General features: G+C 34.4%; 1 protein-coding gene across 19 annotated transcripts in view; it reads right to left on the bottom strand.

The window, feature by feature from the left end:
• KIAA1109 (KIAA1109 ortholog) overlaps positions 1-16,649 on the bottom strand; it is a 200,129-nt gene that overhangs the window by 75,633 nt on the left and 107,847 nt on the right. For 12 of the 19 annotated variants that reach the window (XR_002346813.1, XM_021101618.1, XM_021101619.1 and 9 more), the window contains 6 exons: positions 15,811-15,986; positions 12,716-12,891; positions 5,843-6,549; positions 5,311-5,556; positions 4,470-4,563; positions 2,093-2,143 (listed from right to left, as the gene is read on the bottom strand). Coding sequence is in view for 17 of the 19 variants with exons in the window: in XM_021101618.1 (XP_020957277.1) it covers positions 2,093-2,143; positions 4,470-4,563; positions 5,311-5,556; positions 5,843-6,549; positions 12,716-12,891; positions 15,811-15,986 (1,450 nt within the window). In the remaining 2 variants the exon portion in view is untranslated. The remainder of the gene's footprint in view (positions 1-2,092; positions 2,144-4,469; positions 4,564-5,310; positions 5,557-5,842; positions 6,550-12,715; positions 12,892-15,810; positions 15,987-16,649) is intronic. The other 7 variants (XR_002346814.1, XM_021101630.1, XM_021101634.1 and 4 more) reach the window with 1 other exon arrangement.

Raw genomic sequence — 16,649 nt, forward strand, 5'->3', positions numbered from 1 at the left:
ACAGCAGGCTATGTAAATGATGCCCATGACTACAGAGTGAGTAATGTCCCTTGAAGCTAGACAACAGGATGGTAGTCCTACCTTGATCAAACTGAGCCAGCCACTGTAGGGTGTTTGATTAACTCTTGTCGAACAGTACGTTAAAAATGTAAGAAGATCTGAACGAGAAACAATTTTCAGGCTGCCAATATGAATTATCTAGTCCTAATTTTATTTTAATTCTTAAAAAGTGGTCATTTAATCTGTATCATAAAGCATGTAGTATATGTAAGACTTTTACGTAAGAAAGAAGTGGCCAAAATCGCTCTAAATAGAAGACTGTAAAAAAACTTGTAGTATGCCAGGCATGCTTCATATATGTAAAAAGTTCTTGGCAAGTGACCAAAAAATCTGGTTCAAGAATTCATTGACAGCGATCCACTTGACAAGGTTCTGCTAGTTCCACTGTTAGCCTAAATTACAATGACCGCAGTGTCTAATAGGCAAAGACTTTTCCCCATCGTTTTGTTCCTGTGTCTGGTCAATAGGGCCTTAAAGGTAGGCCAGGCATCCTTGTTACTTGCACGTTGAGGATCTGAGGATTTACTTTGGGGCCTCATTATCTCTAGTCTATTTTCACCCCTACCCCACTTCCTTGAGCACGCAGGCCCAAACATCTGAAGCAGGGAAAAGAAGTAAACTGATTTATATATGCTGACATACCCTGCTTGCCTCAAATCAGTTTTCCCCGAAAAGCTCTGCAACGGGGAGAGAGTGCTGTGATCACATGTTATTTAGCTAACTATTGAAAATCATTGGAACTTTCTTTCTCATTTGACAATTATATCTTACATGTTAATTCTTTCAGCAGGAAAGCCTAAAAAAAGTGGGAGTGGCCCTGTAAGTGATATCACGACAGGGACCACCTTTAAATTGCTTACTGCTGCATTTCTGAACCTTAATACCGTTTGCAGGCTACAGTATGTAAACAAAAAACCTAATTTGTGATGGATGAAGATGTGATCTTCAGCTATTAAAAAGCATCCCCTCCAAAGTCATAAAGTAATTTTTTTAAATTATTATAAAGCTAGAGAATAAAAGGAAGAGAAACAATGAATTTTCTCTAGCTATGATGATCAATAAAGAAGATTTAGATATTTTTCTATACCTGCTAAGATGATAATAATTTAGATATTTTTCTAAACCTGTTAAGAGTGGTTTCCAAAAAACAATTTTCTAATATAATATTAGTGTATTTAGGCTTTTTTAGTACTTCTATTTGGCTGATGAAGTGATATACATCATAGGTAATCCCAACAAAGGGTTAGTAATTGATGATATTTTGTCTATGGCCTGTTATCAGTACACAAAGAAACAAATCTCACCAGGTATTGATAATCTTATCAGCCTGGAACAAAATATACATATTCATCTACTTACTCAGTATACTCAAATTTTATGGAAAATGTTCAAAGAGATAATCAATGTTAAGTAACATACTCAACTGTCACAGTGGTAATACTGTTGTGACAAATATTTAAATATAGCACTTGGTATAGCTCAGAAAATATCAGATAATAATAAACTACAAAATATCAGATATATATGTCAAATCAAGCCAGTCAAAATATAAAAGTACTTCCAGCAAAAGCCATACATAAAAACTGACAATAAAGCAATAAACTCTCCCCATCTTAAAAACAGAATTGAGACTGAGCTATGTAGACATTTTCATATATTAATGTTTTAATAATTATTTTTGCAATGTGTAAAAACTCTTGCAAAGTTACAAAATTTATCTTCTATTATCACATCAAATATTAACAAGATGTGATAATACAAATTTTAATATTAACAAGTCTTTAAAAAGCACAAAGCGACACACAACTACAGTGTTACAATCTTCCAACAACACGAACTACCAAAAAATTGGTCCTTACCTGTGTGTTCTCCTTGAATATCAGTAAGCTTGAATCTATAAAAGGTCTATATTAAAACTGCAAAATAACTAATTACATACACTCACAGCCATGCAGATAATCTACTTTATCTTTAAAACTACTCAATACTATGTTAATCACAAAGTCCATGAAAAAGAATAATAATGACATACAGAAACTCTTGTTTGGCTGTGCTTGTAGGAGATGTAGGAAAATCCTCCAGTCTATGATGAAGGTTCAAGAGAAAGCAGAGAAACAAAAAGGAAGCAAATAAACATTCATACATAAATTAGTTACACTATGACCAATCTGGTAAGCTTTTATTTCCCACTTTTAAAAATTTCCCTCAAGTAACTTTTTCAACTGTTTTTTTTTTGTTTGTTTTTTTAAGTTCTGTTTCCTTTTAATTTAAACTGGAAATGAAAAGCTAAAGAATAAATTCAGAAAGTCTTAATACTACTGAAGTTTGGCAGTGAGTAATAATAACGTTTATTATTATCATTTTTGGGTGTGCCCATGGCATGTGGAAGTTCCCGGGCCAGGGTTTGAACCTGCACCACAACAGTGACCCCAGGTGCTGCAGTGACAATACCAGATCCTTAACCTGCTGCGCCATAAAGAGAACTCCCTTTTTTTTTTTAATGAAAAAGTTAAGGGATCTTTGCTTTAGGCATCATTTCAAGACAAAAAATATCAACTAATACCTTTTTAAAAATCTGTTTTATAAATATTATGTTTTGCAAATTTAGATACTCTTTAAATTCCATCTCTTAAGAGACAACAGATAATGGAGATAAAAGGTTCAATACGATAGAGTAAATAAAACATTAGATATCTAAAGAAATTTGCTGTACTTGCAAATAGGCTAAAGTAGCCATCATACTTTAAATTTAGAGTCAGCAAAGGAATCATGAAACCCAAGGTGTGTGATGACTTTCTGCAGAAGCATCACGGGGAGGTGGAAGGAACTGAGGTTTAGGCATCTTTTCTTAACAGGTATGAGTTCAAGCATTGTAGGAAAACACTTTGATCTTTCTGAATCTCAATTTATTGTTCTGTAAAAATGGGGGTAAAATCACCCCAGTTAACTGGATTGTGGTGAGGACTGATTAAAATTATACTTATAAGGCTGCTGGTCCACAGTAGATACTCCTTTAGATTGTAACTGTTAATAATAATACCCCTTTCCCACACAGAATGATCAGAAAAGACCTTTTCTCTCTCAACTACTGAGATTTCCTGGTCTTTAGAAAGCCTGCTTAGGAACTATGATCTGGACCATTTAGGCAGCTATAACGAAATACACTCTTTGGTTCCAGACTTACAGATCCAAACTACTCCAGCAAGACTTTGACATCCATTTCAGGGTATCTTCCCCAAGACAGTCAGCTTTATGACCCATGTTGGAAATGTTAAAAAAATAGGCTTGTAATGAGACAATCTATGACTAATATTTATAAGAGTGAACCAAATCCTCTATTTAGTCAGTATTTTAGCATGATAGATGCTTTAACAGGACAAGAGTAGGACATAAACTAGTTATAATATTAAGAATGAGGAGTTCCCATTATGGCTTAGCAGATTACAAATCTGACAAGTATTTGTGAGGACGTGCTTTCAATCCCTGGCTGCACTCAGTGGGTTAAGGATCTGGTGTTGCTGTGAGCTGTGGTGTAGGTCACAGATGCAGCTTGGATCCCATGTTGCTGTGGCTGGCAGCTACAGCTCTGATTTGACCCTTAGCCTGAGAACTTTCATATGCTGCAGGTGTGCCCACCTGTGAAAAAAAAGAGTAAATCCTCAAAATCTGACCTAAATTATGAGAATATATTTTGTAGTTATAGTATAAACCTCCTCCACTGAAAGGAAGTTAGAAATGAAGGTATATAACCCCAAGTATATGAACAAAGTCAATGGTTAAATGTATTGATAAAAGATTAGTAATCTAGAGATCATGTATAAAGGTAATAATTATCAGAGCAATTTTAGACAGATCCACGACTAGAACACATAAAGAAAAGGTGAGCACAAAGAGTGAAAAGAAAAGCAGTATGGCATGCTATACTCACTATTGAAAGCTTACCTATACTATTAGAGGGGTCTCATAGGCTTAATTGCTAAATTCTTTAAATGAAAAGAAGGTAAGATAAAGTTTTTAAAGCCAACATAAATATGGGTAATGATTAGTTAGCATAAAACCAAGAGACAGTCTATGTTCTCTGACTGTAATTTTATTTTACTTTACTATTTGAACTATAGGAGCTTTTGAATCATATGTTTCCCTGAAATTAGCATTGTCATCATTTTTCTTTTTACACAACCTTAAAATGTACTGGGAGTCAATTTTTTAGGGTTGTGATGGAGGTAGTAAACCAATTTTCGAAAGGGAGTAACTTTTCTGAAAACATTTCATTTGGAGATATTCTTAGTGACAGAATCACAGTATCTGGGAATACTACCTATGTAAATCTCAAAACTTGCTAGGTATGGGATTCATCCAACGATTTTTAAGTTTAAATATTAAGAAAATAATAAAAAAAGCACACTTACTGTATATTTGGTGTAATTCCTTCAAGCAGCACAATATTAACTCCACCAATATGAGCAGTGGCACATGTCTCAGTCATCTTCTGATGTAAAACATCTTAAAATGTGAGAAAAATAATTATGTAAATTATGGAAATAATTAGCTGGCACTTCATATTAAAATTTCATTTTACTCATAATATATTCGGTGACAAAGATAATCATAAAGTTACAATAAAATTTAAACTATTTAAGAAATACTTTAAAACAAATTTCCTTGGGAGTTCCCATTGTGGCTCAATGGAAACGAATCCGATTAGTATCCATGATGATGTGGGTTCAATGCCCGGCCTCACCCAGTGGGTTAGGGATCTGGCATTGCCCTGAGCTGTGCTGTAGGTCAGACTCAGCTCAGATCCCCCGTTGCTGTGGCTGTGGCGTAGGCTGGCAGATACAGCTCTGATTCGACCCTTAGCCTGCAAACTTCCATATGCCACACGTTTGGCCCTAAAAAGACAAAAAAAAAAAAAAATTCTTTGAAAATATTTATTCCTATGCACTTACATATACATATGTGTTATATGTCAAAACTGAAATAATGTTGAGTATATAATGTAACATGTCATTCATGCATTAAAGAGACTAATGACATTAAACAGAATGACATTTTAAATCTCAGAAGTATAGAAGACTTAGAATATTTTTAAAAACATTAAGAATATGAAAATTATATAAACTAACACTCTTCATCTGTATAAATAGGAAGCTCTATTTTCTGAAGAAAAATTGCCAAGCAGCAATTTACAAGACATGGCATTGCCTTTCTTCAAAAAAGTGGCACCACAGTATTGGAATATCACCATACCTTTCATTTTTTCCTTAAGTGTAAAGCTGCCATGGATCCTCTTCAGTTCCGATTCCATTGTTAGCCCGCCAATGTCTGCCTCCAGGTGCGTGCGGTTCACCATGCCAATCCCAAACACTATTAGAGTAACATGCTGAGGTTCAGCAGTTACCAAGCTGCGTTTCCTCTGCGTCTTAGTCAAACTGTTACTGTCTTGTTCATTCTCAAACACAACTTTACATGTTGGCTCTGTAGGGCTCCGAACTCCTTTATAAGTAAATGGAAATACATGGGTTAAGATGTGAAAACTGCAAAATAGAAGGATGCTCCAAACATCACCTTATCTTCCCTTCCTTCACATTCCAAACTAGCCCTCTAGGTCCTCTCCACCAAAATGATATTTTTAAAATTTTCAACATTTTCCCATGGTCATATTTGAAAATAAGTAGCAGAGTCAGATATCTGAAAGCAGGTCCATCTGAATGCATTCTTTAAGAGCATACTGTGTGAGGGTTAGGAAGGAAAATTTTTTAAATACAAAAATTTCCATTACCTGCTGGTCCAAATGTTTCTGAAGATTTTTCCAATATTCCTGTTGGGTCAGAGATAAGTGAGTAGAAGTTAAGCAATTTATACATATTCTGCCAGCACTCAGCTGAAGGCTCACTTTGTTCCGACACTGTAATTGAATCAGAGTCATCCATATGTATAGTCATATGATCCACCACATCTTTTGAACCTTTCCTAGACACTTTTGAAGTTCTTCTTTCAGATCTTCCTAATGAATTTTTGTTTCGAGATTCTTTTTTATTATTCTCGTTGTTGGTCCGTTTGTTCTTTGCATTATTTACTCTATTGCCACCATTAAGACTTCCTCTAGAACTGCGGCTGAAGTCAGATGAGCGAAAATCCCGATGTTTTCTGGTTTTGAAGGTAGGCGTTGGGGAAGCTGATCCAGCTGTGTATCTGCTAAGTTTAATGTCAGTCTGAGTTGCTTTGATGTCATCTATCATTGTACTAAATTGATGAATAAGACGAACTAAAGCCATATCTACATGCTGACTTATTGACTGACAGGAAATAGTAAAGTTACAGTGAAAGGTATTGTAATAACGCTTGTTGAGATCATGAAAAGAAAGAGCACTGGTGGAGTTCTGAGGGGTACACACAGACTTTTCCATGACAACAGCGCTGATGCTAAAGGTTTCCAACATTAATGCTGGTTTGAACTCAAGTGGAGGAAGATTCACATGGCCTTGCCTAAAAATGTGAACAAAAAAAGATAAAGTTTTATTTATTTTTGTTCAGAACCACACAATATTTATTAATGTATAGGCAAAATAATCTCCAAACTGAAGTATGTTAAAATCTACTTAAATCATTTTAAGTAAGAAATTAAGTAGAATACGCTTTTTCCTAAGTTGAAACTGGACCTTAAGTCTTCCTTCTGATCTTAATCTATAACTAGTCAAAATCAGACTTGCATTAATGATTTTAGTGAAATGATAAAACAATTTTTCTTGCCATCTGAATACACACCCCAATGGTATCAGAATTTAAAGTCAATAAAAGGTCAACTAGAATACCTCCCTTAACCAGTCTCTCCTCTTCTCTTAAATATATGGGGTTTAATTTAAGGATTCAACGTTGTCACTGCTGTGGCATAGGTTTAATCCTAGGTCCAGGAACTTTCACATGCTGTAAGCGTGGCCAAAAATAAATAAATCATTCAAAAAAAAATAAAAAAAACAAAGAAAAAGTGCTGAGAAAAGCAACTGAAATATGAGAAATGCACACAACAGAACTTAAAACCTATACAGAAATTAATGTGGCAAATCCTCTGCTTATATAAAAATTTTCAGGTAAAAGTATAAAAAAATGTATAAATGTATAAAAAAAGTCAAAATATCTCAGATTTCCATAAACCAACTACTAATTACAATAACCCTCAAGCACCAAAACTATAAAAAGGTATTTTTCCCCCTTTTCTTCCATGTAAAATACGAATGTGTAGGTCAAATTAAACAGGGTATTTTTTTCTATTGAACAACAAAAAACCCCAAAGTAGCTTTGATGTTCTCAATTTAACTTCAAGAATTTATAATTAAGAGACTCATAATTCCTTAATGAATATCAGTATTTAATAAAAATTCCATTTTGTAGTATAATTCAAGAAAAGGTATAAGCTCAGAAAAAGCCTACAATCAATGCTAAGTGTGCAGAGAAGGAAAAACTAGATTATGAGAATTAGAACATATAGGAGAGAGACTCAAAAGAGATTAAAATAATCCACGTCTGCAAAAAGAAGAACTGAAAACATGTAAGAGAGGCAAGAAAGTCTTAAAGAGATCCAAGTTAAAAAAAAAAAAATCTGGGCATTTAATGAAGCAGTCATTTAAGGCAAATCAGCCAGACAGGTTAAAACTAAAAATAAAATTAAATATATATTAAGTCACTAATATTTTCAACTACTTTAATTGGAGACAGCAAAGATATAAGAAAACTAATATTTCTGAGGACTTACTACATGCCAGGACCTATGTTAAATGATTTAATAATTTTTTCTGGCTTCATAGGCTAAGAGAGTTAAACATGTTTACACAAGAAGGCAAAAATCCAACAGTAATGTATAATAATTAGCAGAATGGACAATGTGCTACAAAAAAAAAAAAAAGCCCTGATAGGACTGAAATCAATGACCAGGAAACATATACTGTGACAAAGGAGATCTGAGAAACAAAAGCAAAACCATAGCTACTAATAGAAATGTAGAACACTCAGAGCTGGTGTGAGCATAGAAAAATTAAAAGGAATGTTAGGTTCGGCTAGACCAAAGACAGTAAGTTCAAAGGCACTTGAAGAATTTCTCTGGGAACATAAAAAGCGATGTGTGGTCAGATGAAGGTGTAGCCTGCTGGCAATATAATCTAATGTATTTAATCATATTATATAATTATGCATAACCTAATTATATTTATGATGATACATATACTATATGTATATACACACCATTTTATATATTTTACATTTTAATGTATATTATATACATTATTAAAAATACATGTATATGAAAGTTGGCTACTGCAACTAGAAATACAAATTTAACTAAGAATTTTAAACTCTAATCAAGGAGCATAAGCAGGCATTAATGTTTCAGTGTCTGGATTTGATGATTCCAATGGAATGGACTTCAGTTACCAAAATTTACAGTTAAGTAACACTAGACCCCAAAAACATGGTTCAAATTTTATTTATAATTCACTGTGAGTAACAGCATATAGTATAAACTTGTTGCTAGCTCTTTGGTCCACAAATCACTATATAAATAATAGATATAACTCATAGTCATTGACCAGGCACATCACTTCTGCCAGTCTGTCAGTGATTGCTCAATGCACATTTGTTATTCATTTTACACACAGACAGTAGAGCATGTAGTTGTACTGCCTTCTTGTGATAAATTCATATGACATTTTAGAAAAATGGTTAATCAAGAGAGAACTGGACAGCAAAGATGAAAGTGCAACAAAACAGAAAAATGATAATACTGGTGATGAAATTCAATTAGAAGTAAATGGAAAGTCACAGGGTATAAAATAAACACTTAAAACTTTGTTATCTTCTTTCTATATGCTAACAGTGAGTTAACAGAAAGAGAAATTAAGAAAACGACCCCATTTACAATCAAAACAAAAAGAATAAATTACCTAGGAATATATTAAACCAAGGGCATGAAAGACCTGTACACCAAAAACTATAAGACAGTGTTGAAACTGAAGACACGAATAAAGAGGAAGATATTCTGTACTAATAGACCACAAGAATTAACACTGTTAAAATGTCCATGTTACCTAAAGCAATCTACAGATTCAACACAATCCTTATCAAAATCACAATAACATTTTTCACTGCAACAGGACAAAGAATTCTAAAATTTACACAGAACTACAAAAGATCCCAAATAGCCAAAGCAATCCTGACAAAAAAAAGAACAAAGCTGGAGGCACCATAATCCTATATTACAAAATTAATCAAAACAGAATGGTATTGGCAGAAAAACAGATATACATAGATCAACGGAACAGAACTGAAAGCCAAGAAATAAACCTACACATATGCAGAAAATTAGTTCATGATAAAGAAGCAAAGAACATACAATAGAGAAGGACAGGCTCTTCAATAAATGGTGTGGGGAGAACTGGACAGTCAGATTCAAAAAGAAAAAAAAAGAAAAGAAAGAAACTAGACCACTACCTCACACCACACCCAAAAACCTACTCAAATGACTAAAGACTTCAATGTAAGACATGAAATCAGAAAACTCCTGTAAGAAAACTCTGGCAATATACTCTTTGACATTGGTCTTTGCAAGACCTTTCTGATATACTTCCTGAGGCAAAAGAAACAAAAGTAAAAATAAACTAATGGAACTACATCAAATTAAAAGCTTCTGCACAGCAAAGGAAGCCATCAACAAAATGAAAAGATGACCTACTGAATGGGAAAAGATCTTTGCAAATGATATATCTGATAAGAGGAATATTTAAAGAACAATTAAAAAAAAAGTTTAAAAATGGGCAGAAGATCTAAATAGATATTTTTCCAAATTATATATATAGATGGCCAACAGGCACATGAAAAGATGTTTAACACCACTAATTATTAGAGAAATATAAATAAAAAACAAAATAAGGTATCACCTCACGTCTGTCAGAATACCTATCATCAGAAAGATAAGAAATAACAACTATTGGCAAGGATGTGGAGAAAAGGGAGTCCTCGTACACTGCTGGTGGGAATATAAATTGGTGCACCACTATGGAATACAATACAGATATTCACCCCAAAATTAAGACAAGAACTGCCTTGTGAGCCAGCTATCCTACTTCTGGGTATTTACCCAGAGAATACAAAACACTTATTCAAAAAGATACATGCATCCATATTTTCATCATGGCATTTACAAAAGCCAAGTTATGAAAAGAACCTAAGTGCCCATCAATGAACAAAGATGTGGTGTGTACACACACACACACACACACACACACACACACACACACTCCAATACCACTCAGCATAAAAAAGGTGACCAGTGTTGCTGTGGTGCAGGCCAGCAGCTGCAGCTCTGATCTGATCCCTAGCCTGGGAACTTCCATACGCCACAGGTACGGCCCTAAAAAGCAAAAAAAAAAAAAAAAGAAAAAAAAACAAAAAACAAACAAACAAACAAAAAAAGACAGAGAGAGAAAGAGATGAAGATGAAATCTTGCCGTATGTGACAACACTGATGGACCTTGAGGGCATTATGCTAAGTGAAATAAGTCAGAGAACGACAAATACCATATGATTTCAACCAAACCAAACAAAAACAAACACACAGATAAAGAGAACAAAGTAGTGGCCCCACAGAAGAAGGGGCTGAGAGTAAGGGGGGGAGGGCAAATTGGGGATCACCTGTATGGTGACAAAAGGAAACTAAACCTTTGGTAGTGAGCACACAGTGGTATATACAGAAGTAGAAATATAATGTTGTACACATGAAACCTACATAATGATATAAATCAATGTTACCTCAATAAAAATTAAATTTTAAAAAAGTAAATGGAGTTATAGAAGAAAAAACTTAGTATGAAAATGTTGGGAGTTCCCATCATGGCTCAGTGGTTAACGAATCCAACTAGGAACCATGAGGTTGCGGGTTCGATCCCTGGCCTTGCTCAGTGGGTTAAGGATGCGGCATTGCCGTGAGCTGTGGTGTTGGTTGCAGACGAGGCTCGGAGATCCTGCGTTGCTGTGGCTGTGATGTAGGCTGGTGGCTACAGCTCTGATTAGACCCCTAGCCTGGGAACCTCCATGTGCTGCAGGAACCACCCTAGAAAAGACAGAAAAGGGAAAAAAAAAAGAAAATGTTGACAATTCCTCTGTTGTAGAAATTCTAGTTATGCAGCTAGAGCAACTCGGTAAACTTACTGGCACAGAGAGGAAATGGTTGTGACAAAAAGGACAAAGATATCCCAAGGAAAAGTGATGTGGCCAAAAAACTTCCTCGTAAAAAGATATCTTAAAGATACTTCATGACACTGAAAGTACAAAGGTAAAATACTGGGCACTGATCAATACTGAGAATCAAGTATGACATTTGCCAAGGCACAGAAAAGATGTTCATTCTGTGTTGTAAGTTACACGATGATAAAATGGCAAGAACTATACAAACTACCCTTTGATGAGTTTTTAAGAAAGAAAGAAAATAAGAAAGAAAATACTTTAATTTTCAATGTTTCTAATGTTTTAAATTATATGAACAAACTATTAGTTTGACCATATTCTTTATAATCCTACACAGTTACAATGAACAGTAAGAGAATTTTTAATGTTTGACAAACATTTTTCCAGGTCACAAAACAAAGGTAATTTTTCCCCATTCATCTTAATCATCACCAAGGTCATACCTGTAGTATTTCAGCTTGCATAGTCATTCTTACAGTACCACACTACTGTGAAAAGCAAGGACTATTTTGTGTTTAGTGGAAAAAAAAACAATGCAATTTTTATGTTCCTGTGTCACTGGAAATCCTAAGATATTTACACCTAAAACAAAATTTATGAAAGATATATCTTTCTATACAAAATTGCCATGAAATTTTCTATAACTGATTTTGCTAAAATTATGTTTTAAATAGTCTAATTCCAATGAAAAATAAATTTCACTTAGCTATATGTTGGATATATGTGCATTTTACTCTTAATATACCAGCTTGCTAAAGCAGAAATTGGAAAAAAATCAAGATAGTTGCAAATAACTCTTCCTATAAACTGTACCAAGACCATCCAACTTGGAAAATTCCAAGTTCAAAAAAAATTAGTCAAATCTTTTTAGTGCAGATATTATTTCCTACTAAAGCAGTAAAGAAACTGAAGAGCTACCTGTGATGATAAAGAATGGCAGTAAAGGATGGTTCTTTTTATCATGCTATATTTAGTATTTTTATGTACGTTTTTGATGGCTATACTCACATGACCTCGATTCTATTCCCCAGAAAATACAACCTACTACAAGTCAACTCAGAAAGGAGGTTAGGGATAAATTCTAAGGATAAAATATAAAATTAAAGCCCATAAGATCATAAAAATTAAACTATGCACCAGTAAATAAATTATAAGTGTATATATCAACATAGGTGCTTTGGCTGACCCTCCTGAGTATGCTAAAATCTTATAAAAATATGCCTAAAAATAAGCCTCAGAAACTAGTCATAAACAGGTTATTAAGAAAATGTGGCTACTATTTCTGTTAAGTTAAAATTATCTTCTCATTAAGTCATTAAAATTATTTCCACATCAGCATGAGATGAAAGCAAAGTTAAAAAAACAGGTATTATAACTTTTGTACAAAGTTTTACATAAAAACATCAGCAATTCAAGATACCTTCTTGCTCTTTTGCCTTTTCTCTCCTTGGCTGTGTCTGAATCCACGATATCTGCTCTAAGGCAGTCCAAAGTTCCCGAAAATGAAAGGTGTTCCCCAAAGTACATTCGGTAGCAAAGTGGCATTGCATCCTGTGACTGAATCCCTGTATGACTCAGAAGAGGTTTGAAAACAACCTAAAAGACATGACATTTGTAGTAGTTCAATTTATAATTCATCATTTACTGTGGCTTTTTTCTTACACTTTACCTCAGTACATATTATTACTGTAGTGTCAAAGAAAAAGAAAGGTTTTGTATAGTAGGTATAGCTCTAATTTTACTTAAAAAGTTAACAGTATTTTTGATCACCTACTATGTGTCACTCATCCTCAAATTAATCATAAGGACAAAGATTCTTTGATCTTGCTTGAGTAAAAGTACAAGGCAAATAAAATTATGAATTAGTTTAAATCATTCTACTTCTTACTTTTAAAAAAGGCATGAATACTGTGTTTCTATAAAAATCTGGTATAAAAGCTTCACAAAAGTTGATCAATTTCCTGTGATACATATGCTATAACTATCTGATCTATTTTTAAGTGGTATCCCTTGGCTATAAAAGTCATTTAACATTCATTTTCTGACAAAGAACTTCCTTTACATATCATATATGCTGAGACTATAAGACTAATTTAGCTAGACTAAACATCTAGCTAAATTAATTTTATAGTCACTAAGAGAGCACCCAGAGACAAGCAACTATATGTACTCAACAGCTGATCACTACAATTGTTGACTATTCATTCTTAGCTAAATGGTCCCTTTTCCTCCTTCCACAGGCTAAATTTAGGTGCTATCTATCCAATGCTTTTCCTGACCCCCTTTTAACTCTTCACTGCACATTCTCACTTAGTGATCTTTTCCTAAAGCTTAAAAATTCGATCAAAACGGACAAGTGCCATTTACGCAATGAGACCCAAGTCCACATTTTCACTTGTCTCTCAGTCTTCTCATTTGTTTGTACTCTTGTGAAGGTCTGAAGGCCTGGAATGAGAGATTTCAAACAATTTCACCTACACTGGAAACTCAGAACTTTTCTTTCCCTTATATATTTGCTTGGCTTATTCTTTCTTAGATTTTCTCTTTAGTCCTAATGGAAAAACTGTTCCCTCTTCAAGTTCAAACCACACTCCACACTCTACCTTTCCTAATCTTTGTCATCCATTTATGCCTCCTCCAAACCCACCACGACCTGGGTTCTCTTCTCTTCTATCCCAGTTTCTCATCTTGAATGACTTCCTTGACCATGTAGATAACCAATGCTATGTTTCAAGTGATATCATTTCCTTTCCCCCAACCCCTGCCAATCTTGGCTTGAACTCCATTTTAACAACTTACATCTCATCACCTCATTTTTCTTGCTACATCTGCTTTGGATCAATCCTCTTCTACTCCTATAGATGAGCTGCTAAGGACAATGAGAGGAAATGATATCACTGTGTTCACTACTACTAACCTAAATAACTAGACTCTCAGTACTAGCTGGCAATTGTTCTGGGGGTATGTGGTAAGCTCTCGTTCACATTCACTCCAACCTTTTCATCTATCTAAATCACCTTACACGGTTTATTTGTTGTGTTATTTAATGATAATGTCTCTGGCAGAGTTTAGAATATTACATGTAAAATATTATAGTTATCGCTAAAAAAGCATATTAGATTCTAATAAATACAATGGATATGTATACAGGCCCACACAAACAAAAATATATTTATTCCCTTTCTCTTTAAAAAAAGTGAGTCCCTAAAATCTACTCCAATGTATTAGTGAAGTAAATCTCAAGAAAATTTAAAAGTGCCTGACACATTTTTTAACATAAATCACCTCCTCTTGTGAGAGAAAAGTGAAGCGACAAATTTGCTAACTTATCTGTACAGTTAGGAACTATCCTTATTGCCATCCCAAAATTCTCAGAAGAAAATCTGCTTTTTATGTCTAAAAGCATCCCTCTCTATAAATGACTCTAAATTGCAACACTTCTCATCTTTCTCTATCAGTTTACCCTTTTTTCCTTTTTTTTTTTTTTTTAAATCAGGAGTTTCCTAATTCCCCTCAGGTACATAAATATGCTCAAGTCCTCTTTCAATCTGAAAAAAATAACTCCTCTTAATATTCGTATTTCACTCCCCCACTTGCCTTCTGGTCACTCAAACTAAAATGTACATTTCAAAGGATTTCGTACCCCACTTTCTACATTTAGTCAATTAAGTAACATCTCCACAAATATTTCTCCTTTACTTTATCAAAGCCATAATCATCTAATAAGCTAAAAGTTTCATTACACTTGTGTGAACTATTTCATTAACTCATCTTTTCACCTCTAGTTTCTCCACTTCCATCCATCTAACACACTACTACCCATGTAATATTTCTACACATACAGTTCTAGGCACTTTATTCCTCTGCTCTAAAATCTTCAATGCCTCTCCATTGCTCACTCAAGTCTTAACACAGTACTAAAGACTACAGGAAATAAAAGTGATTAAATTTAATTTTCTAGTCATGTTATTTAGCCAATCTCTGTCTCCCAATAACAAAAACGTTGCTTTATGATAAAACTAACTATATGGCACTCTTTGATTTAATACAGATGCTTAATTTGTACTTATAATTAACCCATGTACTTTTTGTTTGTTTGTTTTTGTCTTTTTAGGGCCGCACCTGCAGCATATGGAAGTTCTCAAGCTAGGGGTTGAATTAGAGCTGTAGCTGCTGGCCTACACACCACAGCCACAGTAACAGAGGATCCAAACAGCATCTTGGACCTATACTACAGCTCACGGCAATGCCAAATCCTTAACTCTCTGAGAGAGCCAGGCATCAAACCTGTGTCCTCATGGATGCTAGTCAGATTCGTTTACCACTGAGCCATGATGGGAACTCTAACCCATGTACTTTTTAAAAGGTTCCTCCTTTTTTCACAAAATTTTTAGGCGGACAGGCAAGGAAAAAAAATTTTCACTAGAATTCCAAGGTGCACATACATGATGGTTCCAGCTGCTAAGTACTGCCTAATAAGGGGTAATTATAATTAGGGGAAAAAGACTGGCTCACCTGAGCATCAGCAAGCTGTACAGCAGGAAATCCTTGATTGGCTTCTTCTACACCTGCCACATCATCCTGACTAGTGCTATGTTGAGAATGTGTCCCATCCAAAGTATTCTGGTCACTAGATAAGACAGTGTTGAAATCCGATGCCGAGGGTATTGTAGGAAGGTTGGGTGCAACACCTAACAGTAAGTGTACAAAAATAAAATCTATATTATTGGGAAATGAAAACAACATAAAAGGGCACAGCAAAGTAAACTTATGAAACCTGTAATATAATCATATTACCAGACCATTTAAATTGAGAACGGAAAAAAAAAAACTTTCAGGTTATTATACAGACATGATTTATTAATAAAAAAATGAAATTAAGCTGAATTTTCAGAATATATTAGACATCCAAGTACATACAAGTATGTACTAGAGCCAGTAAGTCCAAGATATAAAACTTTAGGGCTTAAGATACTTGAAAAGTATTTGATATCCCATTAGCTTTGCAATGAGGAACAGAACTAGAAAACAGCAGAGCTACCAAAGCAGCTGCAGCAGGGCAGGAATCATAGGTGACATAGAATCCCACATATAAATTTTTCCCCAAGTATGCTTTTCTCAGGCAGAACAAAACTGAAATGGCACTATTTCCTTCTTTTGTAGAAACTTTATCCTCTAACTCCATAGGGCAAAGGACCTATGATAGAAAGAAAATGTTCCCTCTGGTTCTCTTGAAATTTAAACTCTGTGTAGTGAGACTAGCTCAGAAAAGTGCTGAAAGCTGGTAGAAGCATCATCCTTCTATCTTCAACCAAGGGCCAATACCAAGAACTCGCATGTATTAAGTGTTCTTA

The sequence above is a fragment of the Sus scrofa genome, chromosome 8 (assembly GCF_000003025.6).
Source record: "Sus scrofa isolate TJ Tabasco breed Duroc chromosome 8, Sscrofa11.1, whole genome shotgun sequence".
NCBI lineage: Eukaryota > Metazoa > Chordata > Mammalia > Artiodactyla > Suidae > Sus > Sus scrofa.